At 39.2% G+C, this 20152-nt stretch overlaps 1 protein-coding gene across 5 annotated transcripts in view; it reads left to right on the forward strand.

The window, feature by feature from the left end:
* The window catches only part of fgf13a (fibroblast growth factor 13a), a 108071-nt gene extending 88255 nt beyond the window's left edge, over positions 1–19816 (forward strand). For all 5 annotated transcript variants that reach the window (XM_038698904.1, XM_038698906.1, XM_038698903.1 and 2 more), the window contains 2 exons: positions 13317–13515; positions 17834–19816. In XM_038698904.1, coding sequence (XP_038554832.1) covers positions 13317–13515; positions 17834–17970 — 336 coding nt within the window. In that variant the 3' untranslated portion in view covers positions 17971–19816. The remainder of the gene's footprint in view (positions 1–13316; positions 13516–17833) is intronic.
* Positions 19817–20152: the final 336 nt, after the last annotated feature.

Below are 20152 nucleotides of genomic sequence, written 5' to 3' on the forward strand. Positions count from 1 at the left end.
TCAGCTTCTGATTGGCTATTAGTCCTTAATGCGCATGTGCAACTCCCAACTAAGATCTTGTAGAAGTGAGATGCCTCACTCTGTAGCTAAAACGCAGCATTCAAAACACAGGGTGAAAAGTGGTGCAGTATGTGTTTTTTGAAAATTAAACCATGTCAACCTATTCAGGTACAACCCGTAAATAAAATTATAAACCTGAAAATTAGCATATTATGACAGCTTTAAACTCATTGCTATGGGACTTCAGATCTGTTGACAATTTAGTCACCTTTAGAAAGCAGCTCATAGCACACCAGTTTAGACTTTGTTTACATTTTTTATTTTATTTTAACAGTACAGTGTAGATTGTAGACCTTCATTGCTACTTACTCATTTAAGATAAATGAGTGTACCCGCTTAAAATAAAGGTGGATTTTACTATCTTCGACTAATTTTTTAAACTAGGATTAAAAAACAACTAGAATTAGTAAGCAGAAATCAGAATTTGAACTACAATAAATAAAATCTAAATAATGTGTTTTTTCTAATGTAAAAAGGTGTTGAATTTTATGAAAGCTTCAGTCTAAAAAGAATACTGCTGGCTACATACAGTATATCATCAATGCGGTTTCAAATACCAGCCCTCGTGTGAAATACAGTACATCTTGTAGGTGTGTTGAATTTGAAGAATGCAGTTGGGGGATGGGTTGTCGAGCTTTCTGTTCAGCTAAATTAGAGAGGGAATTGAATTGAATGTGTAGCTGGCTGCCTAATAGTGCCTGTCTTGCTGGGATTGCTGCTATGGTAAAGTGCTACCTTGAAGCCACATGTTAAACCAGCCAATAGCAGGTCAGCATTGGAGGGAGAGTCCCAATCAACAGAGGAGAGACAACAGATGACGTACACTGGGTGAGGGGGGGTGAAGTGCTGCTGCTTGGATTTGGTTGCCTCCCAATATTCTACATGTGTACATAAGTACATGCATGGATGGAAACGTGAGTGAATGGTGAGTGAATGAATATAATAATTAGGATTCATATGATTTACATATAATGTCAATGTCCATTTTTGACAAATTCTATTGTATATTATAGGCCTGTATGTATGTATGCATGTATGTATGTATGCATGCATTCATGTATGCATGTATGTATGTAAGTATATGTATGATTAGATTTAACCTGGTGTTGTGCATTTCCTTTGAAAGGATTAATTTGAGTGGCTTTTAGAGCGTGGACTGAGTTGCATCATATATGAATCTGGTGTATGTGCTTCTGTGAGTTCTGTACGTATAAAAGCATACATCAAGAAAAAGAGAGAAAGAGAGAGAAATGAGCAGTGAGAAAAAGAGAGCACATGTGTGGGTGAGGCAGAATGCACCAGTGAAAATATACTCATCCATCAATGTGTAGGAGAGGAAATACCAATTAATATGTATTTTACTTTACTATCCTCTTTTTCCCGTCTTTTTCCCAATCAAAAATCTGCATCAGAACTGCACAAGTGTCCTCTATTTTACACAAGGAAAAAAACATTGTCAACATAATCTAAAATAATCTGCAGAAATATAGAGTTCCCAGTTGAAATAATGCAGTCATTATTTCAACTGAATCTGAGGGGGGGAAAGCATTTGAGCTTTCTTGATATGTTCAGTGTGTGGTATATTTTTAGATCCCGAGCCAAGTGGCAATATAGAGATATGTCCACATATTTCACAAGGTGCCTTTGAAGTGGTGTTATTAATTTCCTGGTGGGTCACATTTGAATTAGTGTGAGTCACTGAGGCTTCAGCTGAGTCTCGTCTAGACCACGCTGTGTGAGTGTGCGTAAAATGGAGAGTTCGGGGCTCTTGGGGTGGAGATCAGGTAAGCATTGAGGTTTACAGGTTCTTTTTAAATGGCCGGGCCAGTTAAATCCCTGTGATGATCATGCATTGTGTGAAAGATTTATAAAAAGGCACCCTGGATATGCATTATGCACCAGCTAAATGTCTAAAATGAAAAGAAAGGTAAGCTGAATGATGCACAAGAGAAGACAAAAGAATGATGAAGTAAAAAGAGAAAAGGACTGCGAGATGAACTTGTCGCCCGCATTATATCTACACTCTTACCAGAGGCACTCTAAGTATTTGCCTCCCATTTTTAGGCAAGGTTTAGGTGTACAATCTAAGAATTCTTCAGGAGAGCCACTGAAATATGCTCTTACACAACATCTGCATTACTAAAAAATCATATTCATATTTATGTCAGATATAAATATATAAAAATAGAGACAGCACATAAGTCTTTATATTGTTGTGCTTGTACATGTATTTGTAAGTATATTCCTGTTAGATATGTAGTTGGCTCACACCCATACCTTTTCAACCTTTTAGCAAGCACAATGCTTTTGGTAAATAACCACTGCTATAAGGTTTCACTCCACTGAGCTGTGTTATTAACTAGTTTGCGGTGTGTGTAATGTGTATGTGCTACTGGCTTGAACATGTACCCTGTGTGGGTCTGTCTATTTGTGTTTGGTGTTTGCTAGGGTCTTTTCCACACTAGCTTACCAATTTATTCCCAAACAAATGAACACTATAAGTGTACTTTATCTTTAGCTAAAGAAAAAGGTGCTTTTTAATCCACTTCCATTCTACTGAAAAGACTGGGACATTGAAAAGCCGGATTTAGGAAGATTTCTTGAGTCTCACACAAGCATTGATGTGGCAGCTAAGAAACCAGAACAGCACTCAGCCCTGATTCCATTGGCATAATTGGTGTCATCTTAGTTTGACTGATTGATTTGGCTTGTCTTGTCAAAAACCCCTCCAAAATCTTTACAGAATAGATCAAATCCATTACGCTAGTATTTCTTCTTCTGCTGATTGGGTCAGGGAAACACTACTGGGCTGTAATTACTCCCCTGAAGCAAACAGTTGCTGTTTGAGAGTGTTTTCTTGGCATGACCGTCTTGCTAATGGAATATTCATATCAGAGATACCCTTACCACTGCTGAATTGTGTAATTGTACGATAGAGTACAAGAGGTTTCCCAGATGGGCAGGGTGCATGTTTTAAATTTGTGGATATTAAACACTCCCGTCACCTCTTACCCATCACCCTCAAATGTCTCCTTCCTAGAGGCAGTTATTGGATCATAAAGAGTCAGGCAATACTGCCATAACTTAAACCGGGATTCCCCCTCACCATAAACAATTTGACCATTCACTGCCTGTGCCTGCCCCTTTGCCTGTGAGATAAAATTCACTTCATTAGGAAGAGTAAATGTTTCTGTAACAAGACATTTCTGTATGCAAGAACAGATATTAATAACACTGATATGTAAATAATGGACCTGAGGAGGTGAAACTAGATGTCACTGTTGGCACTGTATTAGGTTAAAATGAAGCTGGTATAAAACATGAATAGATGACCCTAATGCTTCCAATCCTCTGTCCTAACTACAAGGCAAGTCCAACGGCATGTGTTAAGAAAACAGTGCTCAGCCCCCAACACAGATGCTAAAAGAGAAATGAATAGGGATGGACTGTGAATTTTTCCTACAAAATGTGGAAAAATGTATCACAATGCCCTAACTATCAAACAATTGTTCTCATACCTACAGATGAAAGGGCAAGGAACAGCTGACAGACTTGAACAACAGTGGTACATGCAGCTCATCTAAATCTTTATTGTACCAAACACCCTAGAGCCAAGGGGCACTGCTCCTAACTCCATTAGTTACATTTCCAATAACGCTTACCTGGACATTGTGTAAGTGAGGTTGCCAGCTGTGCATCATTTGGACAAGGACTTGTCGTAGCTGCATATTTCAAGGAAAAGCCCATGTTGTGTAATGGAATCATTAAATGTTCATTTATCCAAACCACCATAGAGACATGGAGGGGAGAGAAATGACACGACTGATATTATTTCTATGCAGATAGTGTCCTGCTTTTTATTTCTAAAGTGATTTCCCCTCACTCTATCTAGCACTGGAGTCGTGATTAAAGTGAGGTGAGATTTTTTCACTGGAAGATTGGTTTCAGGGAACAGTGTATATGTAATTGACTGAAGGAGACGCTACTGGAGCCCATTCAAAAGAATCTGAATGTTTCTGTCTATCACAGTCCTGTTAGAATAAAAATGGGGATCCCCTGCCATTTTGGTCCCTCCTTGTGTCAGTCTGAGCAAGCCTGTTATCCATAAACCCACTCCAATACAGCAGCACTGGCCAGCAGCCTCTCCTCCATCTTGGCTCTAAATGTGTCTGTATCTGTATGCGTCTGTTTATCAATAGACTCTTATTCTTCTCCAGGGCGAGTTTAACCAGCCAAATCCACATAAGCTCATTATTAGAGTAGAACAGAACTCCTGGCTCAAGAGCTGAGCAGCCGGCTGTTCAGCTTTCAATTGCTGCTCATGCCTAACTGTGATGGATGCTGCCCAGCCGTTCCAAGACTGCTGCTGCTAATCAGAGTCAGACAGCAAGAAAGAAAGAAGATGTTGAGGTATTGAGGGTGGAGTGAAGAAATTAACAATGTGCTAGAAGGATTGAGAAAGCAATGGAAGACAAAATATCTGACTTAAATAATTAATTGGAGAAGATAGGAGGGGAAAAGTCTAATACCCTTTTTATTTAATAATAAGCACTTGTATGCAGGTTTTCTAAATGCAGTACTTCAAAAATAGGCATTTCTCATTGCTAGTAGACAAGTTTTCTTTTCTGTTTTTTTTTCTGATGTGTTGCATTTAACGCAAGCGGTAAGCTTCCGGTCTGACACGCGAATCCAATGCGTAAGTCCCTTAAACCTGCATTCTATTGAACGGCCAGCAGGGGGTGACTCTTCTGGTTGCAAAAAGAAGTCCGGCTCCATTAGAAATAACGGTAAAATGACAATACTTCTCAGCTGATTTATTACCTCAGGATACACTTTCATAATGAGTTTATGGTCTCAATCGCTAGTTTCATGTCTTCTTCGATACCACATGATGTTCATTTAGTAAATTATGGTTCCATTTAGAGGAAAATAGACCATAAAGCGGAGTATGCTTCAGTGTAAGATTATCTATGATTGACAAGTCGTTACCATTGCGACCTGCCAATCAGGCTAGAGTGAGTTAGCACTGTACCCACAGCACGGATGCACCTAGCTAAGCAAGCTAGCTAGCTCCATATCTAGCAAAAAAATCAACATGGCGGCCAAACTTGAGGCTTCAAAACGGCAGTCCACAAACCAATGGGTGACGTCACGATGACTACGTCCACTTCTTACATACAGTCTATGGTTTAACGTCACAAACACAATGAAAATGAAAAAGGAAAAAGGTTGAAAAAGGTTTAGTAAACAGTAGAAAGCAACATGGAGGCCAATGCCAATGTCCATGCTGGGCATGTGACAGGTGTGTTTATGGCGTCTGTGTCCTTTTAAAGACATCACATATAAGGTCACAGCAGTGACCTTAGTGTATGCAGCAAAACTTCACAAATACAGATCTTATACTTAATTGGCACCATTAGAGGCTAAGATCTTCATTACACATCGCAATAAACTAGCGTTGGACAGAGGAAACAACGTATTGGCAATTTAGCTAATTGTAGAATGCAGTGGAGTTGAAAATGTAATGTTTATCTTGATGATGATGATAGTGGAAAGACCAAAAAAGTTATTAATATAGTTTGTCTTTAAAAGCAAAATTTGATGGCAGCGCTTATTGGATTACAGGGCTCAATGTTAAACTTTTTTGCACTGGCCCGAAGATGATTTTTACGGACCCTCTTTCCAAAAGTTATTTATGAGTGCTACAACAAAACCAAAGACTAAAGTTATGTTATACAGTTAACATGTTTAATCAGTTATTAACTACATCCTGGATATATCCTGGATGGAAAAAAACTAAAACGTAATCACAGTTAAAATTATAAAAAATAAAAGGGTTAACAAAACAATTTACTTTTAAAACAAAACATACTAACAGACTCAAACATGACGTGCTCTCTCTCCTGCTGACAGCCATTTAATAAAAAAAATGTACACAGAGCAGCGGATACAAGTTGCCTCGGCCTGTCAGTCACAAGGTAGTCCCGACCAAAAGCATTATGCATTATCGTATATTTCCCCCTAAATAGGACCATAATTTACTAAATGAACATCGTGTTGTGTTGAAGAATACTTGAAACTAGCGACTAGCACCATAAAGTCATTATGAAAGTGTTTACTGAGGTAAAAATTCACCTGAGAATTAGCAACATTTTACCATTATTTCTAATGGAACCGGACTTCTTTTTGCAACCAGCGGACTCACCCCCTGCTGGCCGTTAGAGACAATGCAGTTTTAAGTTCCGTCTGCATGGTTTCACTTTCAGACCCAGAGGTTGCCGCTTTATTGAGATTAGAGAAATAACAACCAGACAACCACTCGTCACATAACTACAAATCTGGATTGGATAACGGTGCAGGATTTTAATTTATAATAATAATAATTTATTTTTTTGAATACTAATGTTTCTGCACTGGCCCAATCAGGCCAGTGAGTTGCTAGTTCAACTGTCCCGACGTCACTTTTTACTGGCCTCAGGCCACCGTTATTGTCGAGCCTTGGATTGTGAGGTAATTTATATACAAGTAGACTATCTACACATCACAGTAAAGTGGTCAGCAGTCAAAACGACCTTGATTGTAAGTGAAGTGTTAAATGGACAGGCCCAATGGACTAAAAGGCCGACAGACAGTACTATAAATGTATTCAAATATAGGAATATAACCTCAAAATTCTTCAAAAAATAAATTATCCATGGAGTTTACAAAACTTGAAAAACAGTGGTTGTAACCAGAAGTGGTTACAATAACAGTGAATTCCTTTACAACAGTTCCTTTACATATGCATAAACATCACACACACGTCACATTGTCACAGAAACAAAATCACACTGTAGCCTACACGAGTTACATGATTAGAGATTCACAGTTAAAAGAATAGGTTCACATGTTATTAGGGTTATCTTAAAAAACTGTGGATTTTGTTTTCTATCCATTACAGTGGAAGTGGTTTAGGAAAGGATCTCTTTGCAGTCTGTATGGACAAGAGGAACAATCGAAGCAACCAATAAACTTGAAAAAATGTAAATGTAAACCTACACTAGTAAACAGAAGACAGAGCCAAGACACACAAGCAATTCACTATAGATCCCCATTATGTCTAGGAATGAGATCATAGGCAAAACTAAGTGCAAACATGGTCTCTAACAGATATTGATTTCTATGGAATCAACTCAGTACATTGGTACTGACTAAAAATGTGCGGTCTGATTCAAAACTCTCTCTACTGTGTAGGCTTTTACTTAAATGTTCAGTGTGTAATATTTAGGAGGATCTATTGACATAATGCAATATAATATACATAACTATGTTTTCTGTGGTGTATAAAGCCCTTACATAATGAACCGTTATGTTTTTATTACCTTAGAATGAGCGGGTCCCCTTACATGGACATTGTGCCGCTGTGTTTATACAGTGGCCCAAACTTTGAATATGTACAAAGACGCGCTTGAGTAGTAAGTGAGTCATTGGTTGCAATAAATCATTTCTATTTAACTGGTGGTAGTTTGTTTACAGCTGTTTTTAAGCACGTAGTCTTGGATAAATCCTACAGTAGTACTTACAGTGTGTGAACACGACGTGATTATGATGGCACTCTTTGCAAAGTGGAGGAAGAGAGAGAGAATAGCGAGGGACGAAGAAGAAAGTGTCCAAAGTATGGGATTATTTGAAGCTAAAAGAAAACAACAATTATGTAATGTTACAGTCCATCCACCGTAAAACAAAACTTATGTGGCACGATGGCACCTGATCAGAAAGAACCTGGTGTTATGCCAGCGGACCACAGACAAGGTAATATTAACAGCAACTTTAGCATTTGACTGAAATCATGATTGATTGTTGAGTTGAAGGCTAGCCAAAGTAAGCTGCAGTTCTCAGCTGTAAATGTATACACGTGCGTTTGTTATCCTGGTTGGGCCGTGAGTTTGGGTTGTAACGTCACACAGTCATGAGTTAACTGGGTGTTGGAGAGCTGCACATTAGTATAACTTGTATAGCACTCGGGTGATGTTTGTGTTGGTAAAGCAGTTGTCTGGTTGTTGCTCTGTTGACGTTGTTGGTCTGATGTTTGCTGTATGACACACTATGAATTTCCAAAAGGACTAATAAATATCTATCTTCTATGACCATACACAGCTGATCCTGTTAGCTGCAGCCCTAGAGAGGAGCTTGATAGCTGAAAGCTCTGGTTCCCATTCTACTTTTGGAGACTCTAGGAACCACAAGTAACCCTGCATTTTGGGAGCGCAGTGCTCTGGTGGGGTAGTAAGGTTCTATGAGGTCTTTAAGATGGTGCCTGACCATTAAGAGCTTTGTAGGTGAGAAGAATGATTTTAAATTCTATTCTGGATTTTACAGGAAGCCAATGCAGAGAAGCTAAGACAGGAGAAATATGATCTCTTTTCCTGGTTCCTGTCAGAATATGTGCTGCAGCATTCTGGATCAGCTGAAGAGTCTCAAAGGACTTTTTCGAGCAGCCTGATAATAAGGAATTGCAGTAATCCAGCCTAGAAGTAACAAATGCATGGACTAGTTTTTCTGCATTAATTTTAGACAGGATGTTCCTGATTTTTGCAATGTTACGTGGGTGAAAAAAGGTGGTCCTTGAAATTTGCTTAATGTGAGAGTTAAAGGACATGTCCTGATCAAAGATAACTCTGAGATTCTTCACAGTGGTGCTGGAGGCCAGGGCGATGCCATACAGAGTAACCATATCTTTATATAATGCATCACAAAGGTGCTTGGGCTCTATACAGTAACTTCAGTTTTATCTGAGTTTAACATTAAAAAATTACAGGTCATCCAGGTTTTAACATCCTGAAGGCACATTTGGAGTTTAGCTAACTGATTAGTTTCATCTGGCTTGATCAATAGCTATAGTTGAGTGTCATCTGCATAACAATAAAAGTTTATGGAGCGTTTCCTGATAATATTGCCTAAAGGAAGCATATATAAAGTGAACAGGATTGGTCCCAGCACAGATCCTTGTGGAGCTCAATGACTAACTTTGGCGTGCATGGAGGATTCATTGTTAACATGTACAAACTGAGATCAATCTGATAAATAGCACTTAAACCAGCTTAGAGCGGTTCCTTTAAAGCCAATTAAGTGTTCCACTCTCTGTAATAGGATATGATGGTCAGTGGTATCAAATGCAGTGCTAAGATCTAATAAAACCAGTATAGAGACAAGTCCTTTGTCTGATGATATTAGGAGGTCATTAGTCATTTTCACCAGTGCTGTCTCTGTGCTATGATGAACTCTAAATCCTGACTGAAAATCCTCAAATAAACTATGGCTATATAGAAAGTCATACAGCTGTTTGGCAACTGCTTTCTCAAGTATCTTGAGACACACTACTTGCTTTCTCAAGATACTTGATATATATATGGAAGGTTAGATATAGGTCTATAGTTGGCTAAAACCCCTGGATCAAGGTCGGGCTTATTCAGAAGAGGGTTAATTACAGCTACTTTAAAGTACTGTGGTACATAGCCTGTTAATAAAGACAGATTGATCATATCTAGGAAAGAAGTGCTGACTAAGGGTAAAATTTCTTTAAGCAGCCTAGTCGGGATGGGGTCTAAGAGGCAGGTTGATGGTTTAGATGAAGAAATTAGTGAAGTTAGTTGGTAAAGGTCGTTCCTGAGTTTAGAAATAAGTTGGTGCCAGTTGAGGGCACGTCTTGGTGAATTTTGTTTATAATAGAATTTTATCATTAAAGAAGCTCATTACTACTGAGAGCTATGGGAATACTTTGCTCAATAGAGATTTGACACTCTGTCAGCCTGGCTACAGTGCTGAAAAGAAACCTGGTTGTTCCTATTTTCCTCTATTAATAACGAGTAGTACACTGCTCTGGCATTATGGAGGGCCTTCCTATATGTTTTAAGACTATCTTGCCAAATTAAATGAGAATTTTCCATTCCAACGCCAATTCCTCTCAAGTTTCCGCGATATTTGCTTTAATTTGCGAGTTTCAGTGTTATACCATGGAGCTAACCACTTTTGTTTTATTATCTTCTTTTTTAGAGGGTAACAGAGTCCAGTGTCATTCGCAGCGCTAGGAACACTATGGAACACTATTAAATGTTCAATTTCAATACCATATACCAGAACAAGGTCGAGGGTGTGATGAAAACAGTGAGTCAGTTAACACTTAGAGAGAAGCCAGTTGAATCTAAAGAGATAAACGCAGTACTAAGGCTATCATTCGCAATGTCCACATGAATATTAAAATCCCCTACAATAATAACTTTATCCGTTTTAAGGACTAAAGTTGACAAAAACTCTGCAAATTCAGACAAGAATTCAGAGTACGGACCAGGTGTCCAGTACACTATAACAAATAGAATTGGCTGCAGTGATTTCCAACTTGGGTGTGAAAGACTAAGAACAAGGCTTTCAACTGAGTTATAATTTAGTTTAGGTTTAGAGCTGATTAATAGGCTTGAGTCGAAGATAGCTGCAACTCTACCTCCTCGGCCTGTGCCTTGAGGAATGTGAGTATTAATATGACTGGGAGGAGTGGATTCATTTAGGCTAACATATTCTCCATCACCCAGCCAGGTTTCAGTTAGACAAAATCAATCAATGTCTATGAAGATTCTCAGTCATCCAGGTCATAGTTATCCAACGAAGGTTGAAATCAAGGGCAACTGGACTTGGTTGAAGATACTGGAAGACGTTTCGTCCCTCATCCAAAGGACTTCTTCAGTTCTGACTGACTGCCAGTCAGTTCACTTCAACCAAGTCCAGTTGCCCTTGATTTTAACCTTCGTTGGAAAATCAATCAATATTATATTCTGATATGAATTAATTTACTAGTAAACCTTTTGAAGAGAGAGATCTAATGTTTAAGAGTGCACATTTAATTATCCTATTCTTTTGCACTATTGCACTTGTGGTTTTAATTTTTCTGAGGTTTTTATGCACAGCTCCACTTCTGTTTACCTAAGATTTAAATAATTTCAATGGTTGGGGGGCAGACACTGTCACTATGGGGTTTTGACTAGGTAACTCCTGAAATGGAGGAGCAGAGAAGCGTGTTAGACTGCAAATCTGCGAAGGGTTTTGGGTGGGTAACTGCTGAAATAGAAGGGCAGAGAAGTGTGTTAGACTGCAACTCTGCCTCCTGGTCTCCACTCTGTATTGTCATGTAGTTCTTGATATGTCACAAATGCATACTTCATTTGCCTTGATAAAGTCTCTTTATGGAACATCTGGGTGAGACAGCTAAAAACACTTTCCCACGTGATTACAAGACAAGCCCAGAAAGAAAAGGTCTTTGTGACAAAGATCATTATCCTTACCTTAACCCTGAAGATAAACTTTAACCAGTCTGAATAAACAGAGTGTATGTTGTCAATTTACCTGACTAGTCCCTCAAATTAACCAGAGACTAATTTCTCACTGAGCCATTACACTGTATGCTCTCAGCTGGTTCTGCAGCCCTCCTGGTGGGCTTAGCATTTATTCAATTAATAATTGAGTGTTTGGTACCCCTGTGATGTTTTAGCTTAACTGAGAACCAGGGCTGAGCCAACAGGATGTATCCCATTGAGGTGATATGTCACAAGCTTCCTGTGACTTCAACTTTGTTTCTGTCAAGAGATTTACATCTAGTGTAGTTTATGAAGGCTAGATCAGTGAGAAGGGATGATGAATGAGTGTGGTTGTCAGTTACTGTATGGGGGTCTGTGTTTTGTGTCCGTGGTTGGGTGTGACAAACGGCACAATACAATATGGTAGTATTACTAGGTAAGTTCAACAAGTGAACATTTTTCGACCAATTACAGTTTACTGCTTTTATGTTAGATAGTTTTTTGTATGCTTTTGCTGCAATGTGTACAATAGCTTCAATAGCAGACCAAAGCACATCACCAGACGTGAATCTCATCCAGTCTTTTGAAGTCCTATTAGCGTTAGAGACGCTGTTAGAGATGACTCCCTGTCTGGTAGTGTTTGTCATAATCTTGCAGTGAGTTTGTCATAATCTTGCAGTGAGTCTTTGTCCCTGGGGACACGTCATCACTCCCACTATTGACACAAACCAAAGTGATTTTTTCTTAACTGGGATAAAATTGATCCTGGGTTGGCATCCATCTTTCACTTTATAAGAAAGCTCACTTTGTAATACATCTTGTGAGTTTGACCAGTTGGTTATTCCAACTGTGTGTAATGATGGTATTTTTATATACTACATGCATATTGCAGACACAGTATCCTAAGAAGAAACTTTGAAAGCATGGCAAAACCAAGTCACTACTCACTAGCTTCACTTGTCTTTAGTTGCCTTTCCCTCACGCACTGTCCCTCGATGTCTCTCAGGGGAAATTGTCTTCTAGCTGATTAGACTCTGTTTTGTAGACTCAGTGCCCAAGCAGCTCTAGAAAATGGACGGACACACACACACACTCATACACGCATATACTCTTGTCCTTTCGAGGACATAAACCCCAGCCACACTGTTGTAGCTTTAATGGCCAGATCCTGTGCTGGATTCTAAATTAAACAGAAAGAAGGAGTAAAGTCCTACACAGTATGGAGTCCAGAAGAAGAAGGACAGCAAAATCGCATTCCTGTGAGGAGTATCCCCCACAGCCAGTTCATTAGTGAAAGAGAAAAGGATGTACCCGGCTAACATAAAAAGATTGATGGAGAACACACAACTTGCATTCACATCATATCCACCCCCTGAAATCGTTCAAATTGTTTTTTTGAAGTTTAAAAAGGTCAGTACTTAAATATGTAATGTAATAAGTCAAATGGCAGTAATACATGATCATGTCCAACTAAATCTTAAATACAGTAGACAATACTTTGAAAGACAATGAACTGCCCATACATAATTAACAGCAAGAAGCAAAATGAGAATATAATCTTCATCTTGCCTATATGTTTTATTAATGCTCCTCTGTATCTGTCAAATCACTGTTATTTATGCCAGAAAGTGCTACATTATTCACTACAGTAAATGGAATTAATAGATTTTATTAAGAATAGAGTATTAAGAAACAAAAACATCAAAGCAGGGGCTTGAGTCTTGGGACAGCTTCTTCCCTCTTTGTGTCCGAGTTAGTCCTGGATGTGCAGCGCAATGTACCATTATTAAGTTGCACTAATGCAAGTAATGAACTAGTGTATTTCAGCTGCTTCTGTTCATACCAGGACATACCATGTGAGACTCTTGACACCTTGTGAATTACTGTCCAACAACTACTATACACTGGATCTGCTTCTCCTTTGTCCCCCAGGAACACTTTACACCTGAGTGCAAATTCAAGGAGTCGGTGTTCGAGAACTATTATGTGACATACTCCTCCATGATATACCGGCAGCAGCAGTCGGGCAGGGGCTGGTACCTCGGTCTGAACAAGGAAGGAGAAATCATGAAGGGGAACCATGTCAAGAAGAACAAGCCAGCAGCCCACTTCCTTCCCAAACCTCTAAAAGGTTAGCCTGCCCAGATCCTCTTTCACATTTTACTGTTCAGCATTAACAGTTAGCTAGTTCATACAATGTGTGGTCCAACTGTATGTTAGATTTCTCTTTCTCCTGGAAGGAAAATAGAGCTTGAGAGTTGTTCAAATACTGGCTCCTTTCTCACTCCACACAGCTGGCCAATCACTGTGCAAAGTGGGTGGGTAAAGCTATTTTACTGTCCGAAGAGCAGCTCTGATGGAGTATACTAGCAACTTAAGTGCAATGCTTGGCATTAGGGGTAAAGTTGTTGTAACCACATAATCTATTGAGAATGTTTCTTGATCATTTAGCAATTTAACTTTTCTAGCTGGCACAGGGGTTGTTTTTCCACAATAAGAGACCTTCCCTTTGAACCATTAGCTTTTCTCTGATTAGATTAGCCAATTTTATACTTTTTAGCTCATGTGGATTCTTTTTCTAAATGGAGCTGCTTTCTACATGACCCTCTCTGCCATTTAGCATTTTCCTTAGAGACGCTGGCATGGCCCTATTCAGTAGCTTCCTCTAGCTGATCACACACCACTGCAGACACACTGCAGGAGGAGGATGAGCCATTGTCTCTGACCAGAGCAACAGGGACATGTTTAAATGCTTTAAATAGTAGCACGCAGGACTTTATTTTCAGTACAGTAAAGTCACAGACAACCCCACCCATTCCAGGCTTTATGTGTGGTGGTGAGGGTGTGGAGAACAGGGGAGGAGAGAGGGAGAAATTGTTCTGTTGTCTCTGTTGGAAAGGCCACAGTTCTTTCATCTTTAACAAGACACAGATTTATCTGTCCCCAGAAAGATCGAGAGAAAGTCTGTTTTCACAAGAAAAAAAAAAATACTCAAACAATAATGAAAAGAGGCCAGTTTCTTTGCATTGCTGATTGTTGATAGTTTCACAGTTTGGATCTATCACACGTCACTCTTTAAAGTTTCACTACATTCTTGTGTGTGTGTGGCACATTAACATGCCTACTAGCACTGTCCTATTTACAATAATTGGGTGCTAATTAAGTTGTGAACCTAGTCTAACCATTGGGTCCGTACATATTTCGCTTACTTCAAGTGAGTTGCTGCATTGTTACTTTACTGTGCATTATGCTGGAGTGGGGGAGCAGGAGAATGGACATTTTTATTCATTTACTGACATACACTCACTAACCACTTTCTTAGGTACAATCTAATGCAATCCAATAGAAGAGCTATGCCATGAATTCTACTTTTACAAAGCTTATACATTTACAGTTTTTGTTGAAACTGTCAGAAAAGTAATAATTACACTTTATTTTATTTATTATTGAGGTTGTATTGGGTGGTGGTGTTGTACTGGAGTGAATTATAATGAAAGACGTTTCTAAACATTTAATAGAAAAAACAGAATTTCACATTATATGATTCTTCTGTTGGAGAATACCTATAATCTTTAGTACAGTATCATATCATTTTGTGTTAAGGCTATATTAAGGCATACATGCGCCTCTGCAGAAAGAGTCAATATTAGATCATTACAATCTTCATTTTTAATGGAAATCAAGCCACAAAACTTCAATTAAAAGATGAACTGTTCCTGAATAGATACATCCTCTTAATACCAAAGACAGTAAAAGTTGTAGATGTTACACATTTGGGTGTAAACCATCTTAGTAATATGTGGTTTCATTCAGATTTCCAGCAGTGATTATAGTTGTGGTTATTCCAGTTAAATTCAGCCATTTGCCAATGTGACGCTGCATCTTTGGTGGAGCTCCCCCAGCAAGCATCTTATTAGGAATCTATGTCTTCCCTCTGAGATCACGATAATAGCTTTTCACTTTCATTTAACGGGCGATCAAGGGGAGTCTCAAACACATTTAAGAGGCAAAAGCAAGAGAATGATTGCCTTGCTTTTTCCTGATAAAAGAGTACAGAGAAAGAGAAAAATTACAAAGGCATACATATAAGCTGGATGAGACAGTAATTCAAACAGATTCCAAAAACCATTACCCTCAGCTGCACTTGTGCAATTTATCTACAAGAAATATAATATTTTTGAGGTTCAACAGCAAATCCAAAATGTGAAAAATAAATTGAATACATACATTTGTTGTAATACCCAAAGACGTAAGACATTCTCCAACTTTGAATCCAGGAATGCAAAATATTTACTAAATCTTTTACATAATGTAAATGTCAGACATAGCAGGCAGTTTGGAAAGAGCTTTGCAAGGGAAAGAGGGAGAGAAAGAGGAATAAAGGAGAATTTGTTCCAGCAGCTCATAAAGATTCAGCGCCAGTGGTGTTACAGGGCACCAATTAAGAAGCTGTCTCTGCATTGGCAATGGGCATCTCTTCTAGCCATTACTCACTACTCTTCTGGTTCCAGTCTGTGTCTCAGCCCACAGCCTCTCATTCTGTCTTCCTCAGGATGAAGCCAGTATAGCTCACGTCATTGAAACCCAAACAGGAAAATCCTCTTACAATTCCTCCAGAAAGTCTTAACGCGCAACACAAAGAGGTGACTTTATCAGGAAAGTGTGTAGCCTGTCAGTGAAATGCGGGGAGATTTGTGTGGAGGAATGTAAAAAATGGCAAGATGGATGGTTGGTATTGGGGATTAAAGTTTAAAAATTAATAGCAGCTAGGGCTGAATGATTTTGGAAACTAATCTAATTGCGATTTTCTTTAACAATATTGCCATTGCGATTTAACATGCAATTAATTTTTAAGCTCTTTACCTTCTGTATTATTCAAAATGGACAAGCAATAAATCAGTGTATAGTATGACCAACACAATATTAGATAGATTAAACATACACTGTTCTTTCTTGTAGGCCAGGCCTGTGTTATGATGAAATTAGGTTGGTGGTGAATTGCATGAATTGTTATTATGAGCAATGTTGGAGAAGAAGTATCAAATTACAATAATATGAGAAAGATAATTTGAGAGTCAAGTCATGGCATTAAATAATATGATATAATATCATCAAGGAGGCCTACCTACAAACAAGAAAAAAATAAGTTCACCAGTGTGTTATAGCCAACAGTAAGCACTCAATAAAAAACCCACAGTTCAGCCACCGATTAATGAGTCCTTATCTCAGTTCAAATCTCCTAGGAGTCCATCTCTCATCAAAAACCTAATTTTTTATATCCCAGTAAGCAAACAAAAAAATACTAAGTTTGAGGTTTAATTTAAAAGTTGGCCAACGCAAATAAAACCAGCCTGGCCTTGTGAGTTTGGTTTGAAACGCTGTTACATAGATATTTCCTGAGCTGACTGGTGGCTGGGTGTATGGCGCAGGAGTTGATCGCAACAATACGCTTACCTTACTACACGTGTGCCTTTCTGTTGTGCATTTTTCCTGTCTGCCACTGCTGTGAAGGAGCAGAAGATTTCACCCACCAATTTACGTGGGTGGTGGGTGCTACTTTCATTCCCTGTGTGACACTAAATTTCTGTAGTGTTTCTTCTGTCAAGCTTAAGGCCATTATACAAACACAAGTGAAGGTACAGCGTAATGTGCAAAGTTGATGCTTCGTCTGCTGACTGGTTTACTCTCACGTGTCAGGTGACCAGTGTGTCATTGCAGTCTTTGCGATTAGAAAATCTCGTTTTATCATATCGCAATAATATCGCAAATGCAAATAATCAGCCCTAATGGCAGCTGTGGTTTTGAGATGATGCCGTAATCCTGAAGACACTCGCCCACCAGTATAATCAAACAACACAGTCACTAACAAGACTGGAACCAATCATCAGTTTCCCAGTGAACCAGTGACATTGATTGATGTGTATAAGGACGGTCTCCTTAGGATTTCTGCTGTAACAAAAATGCTGGGCTAAGTGAAGTGTCTGAAGGACTGGGTTTGCTGTTTCAGCCACAGACTCCCTTAGGAATGAACATCAAATGGCATTCTAGGCAGAAGTATGTTGACAACATCCTGAAACCAAAGACTATGAACCTCAGATTACTGATATTTCTTCTCAAAAGCAGCTGCTGAGATGCAGATTGAGCCAATACTGCATACACAGCAAAGCTAAAGCACTAGTAACTCCTGAATATATAATGCCATGCTGTGAATATAGGATTTCCTTTTACTTCAGCAACAACCTGGTCTGCCACGATCTCAGCAGTTTGCAGGGAATTATAAATAAGATATCGTGTTATACCATCACAGACCATATACTAATAACCAAAACAGAGTGCGGTCCCACCAAACGGTTTTTATTGCTACCTGTACACAGTTCTTGTTTTCTGTTGTGGCTTGTCTAATGTATAAGAATGTGTGTCTGATTGTCACTTATTTTGTGTTTCTATAGTGGCAATGTACAGAGAGCCATCCCTCCATGACTTGACAGAGTTCTCCCGCTCTGGCACTGGCACACCCACCAAGAGTCGGAGTGCCTCGGCTGTGCTCAACGGAGGCAAAGCCGTAAGCCAGAATGAGTCGACGTAGCCCAGCAGCCGAACCCAGGCCTGGGGCCGAAACCTTACCTCCAGCAGAGCGTGAATCCAAGCAGACTTCTCTCACTGATCAGCAGTTCAGGACTACAACAAACCACGCGCAAACACCCTGACACCATCAATAAAAAAAACAGTTAGGCATCATCCTGGTCAGTCATCGTCAAAACAACATCAATACTAAGACACTTAACGGCACATAAACCATTCTAAATTTAAAAAACAAATTAAAAATTTTGTTTTGGGCTTGAGATTTATCTAGTACCTTGATCACTCTCTTTTGGTGATGATCGCATACCAGTTAGCTCATCTTTGTCTTGTTTTATTTTTCTTAATTTCCTGTGGACAGTAACTTTTCTTAGCTCATGTAGACACCAAGCACGCATCCATCTGTCAGACAGGGACAGGAAGTTAGACATGTAGACATTCAGGTCAGCCAGTAATGGTGCTGGTCTACAAGGCTGCGGTGGTACAGTACAAGCCCTGGTCTCTGTCTCATCCATGCTTCTGTGAATACAAAGCCTATAAACTCCCTGGTGTGGCCCAGCCTAGTGCTGCTGGGACTGCGGCCAGCCAGACGGTAGCTCTCCTGCGTTCTAGTGCACACGCTCAGAGACTGAGCTCTCTAGCATGGGAAAACGAAGCCTATGTTCAGCTGACCTGAAATATAAGGGACAGTGTGGCTCTCTTGCAGTTTTTGTTTCCTTTCAGAAATGCCACAGCTGCACCTTGGTTTTTGCTGATTTTTGCTAATTTTCTGAATTAGCCGAGAGCTTTTTATTTGGTAACTGGTTTTGTTTTTGTCCCCTCTTGTTCTCTGCCCTTACCATTGTTCAGTATTTGTATTTCTGTTGCCGTTTCATCATTGAAAAGGGTTCCAGCAAACCAAAGACAGAACGAAAGAGTGTCCCTTTAAGCTGCTGAAAACCAAGCCAGTATAAAGGCAAAGCTGGATTTTTTTTTTTTTCAGTGTACATTTTTGATGAAAGAAAGCAACGATTTTGTGGGAAAGGAAAAACGGACAAAGGAAGTGATTTTAAACACTTTAATGTTGGCAGCGTGCTTGAAGTTGTGCTCTTTGCTGATATGCTCGACGGCCGAGGTATGAAATGACTAGTCTGTGTCCCCATTCCCTTCTGTTACCAATGTGTTACAATGTCTCCGTCTCTTGTCCTCGTGATCAGTTTCCTCTCTCTGTGCTTGTGTCATATTTCAACCCCCCTGCCATCCTTTTTTGTCGACTTCTATTGCGTGATAAAGTTCACCATAGAAATATGGTGCAAGCCCCTTCCCAGGATGCTTGTTATGTGTTTGAGTAAGTTATTGTGGTGACAATATTTTCTATATTTAAAAAAAGAATACTGTGGACTTTTAGGTGGCTTAACATTTTATAGGACACGTCATATTTGTAAAAGTGAAAAAAAAAAGAAGAAATACAAAAATGAACATCTTCCCTTTCTTGCACAGGGCATGTACAAACACAATTATGTACAAAAAGGACCCTTTTGTGGGCTAGGTACTCTTCCCTTCAGCTACATAACTTCTTTCTGGTACATGCTTCTGGGAGGCTTTCTTTTCTTGGTTTCCCCCGGAGGGTGTATTAGGTGAACCTATCTGTTGCATGGGAGAAAGCAGGGAAATTCTGGTCTAGAGCTGCATGATGTAGGCTATGTGTATTAACCCATGTTGGATCATGTGTTCCAAACTACCAGGCTAAATCTGATAAAACAACATTTACAGGCAGACATTGTGGCTGCCTGATAACTTCCAGTTGTTTATTATTTGTTGTATACACAAAAATGCACTGAATAAAATGTTTATATTAAGATTTACTTTTAAAATGTGTCACACTTTCTTCTTTGTCCTATCAATTGCTTTATTTATATACTCAACATAATCCATGTATTCCACCCTCCGGGCATTGCAGTTACAGAGAAGAGCGAGCTGTGGGAATTAGATTTTAGTTGGCAGGATTTGTAATAATTGGTAAATTATAGGTAAAATTGGGAGCCATCTATGCTGCATTCTTGCTTGATAAGTCTTCTCCCTTGAGGAACTCCTGAATACACACTCATACCCGGCATCTGTTGGCACCAACATATCACACAGAGGTGGGATATGCTTGTAATTGCTTCAGAGTTGAGGTGAGCAGGCTTATAGGGCTCATTCTATATGAT

The sequence above is a fragment of the Micropterus salmoides genome, unplaced genomic scaffold (genome assembly GCF_014851395.1).
Source record: "Micropterus salmoides isolate LMB-PRFRI ecotype aquatic unplaced genomic scaffold, ASM1485139v1 Ms_hic_scaffold_5, whole genome shotgun sequence".
NCBI lineage: Eukaryota > Metazoa > Chordata > Actinopteri > Centrarchiformes > Centrarchidae > Micropterus > Micropterus salmoides.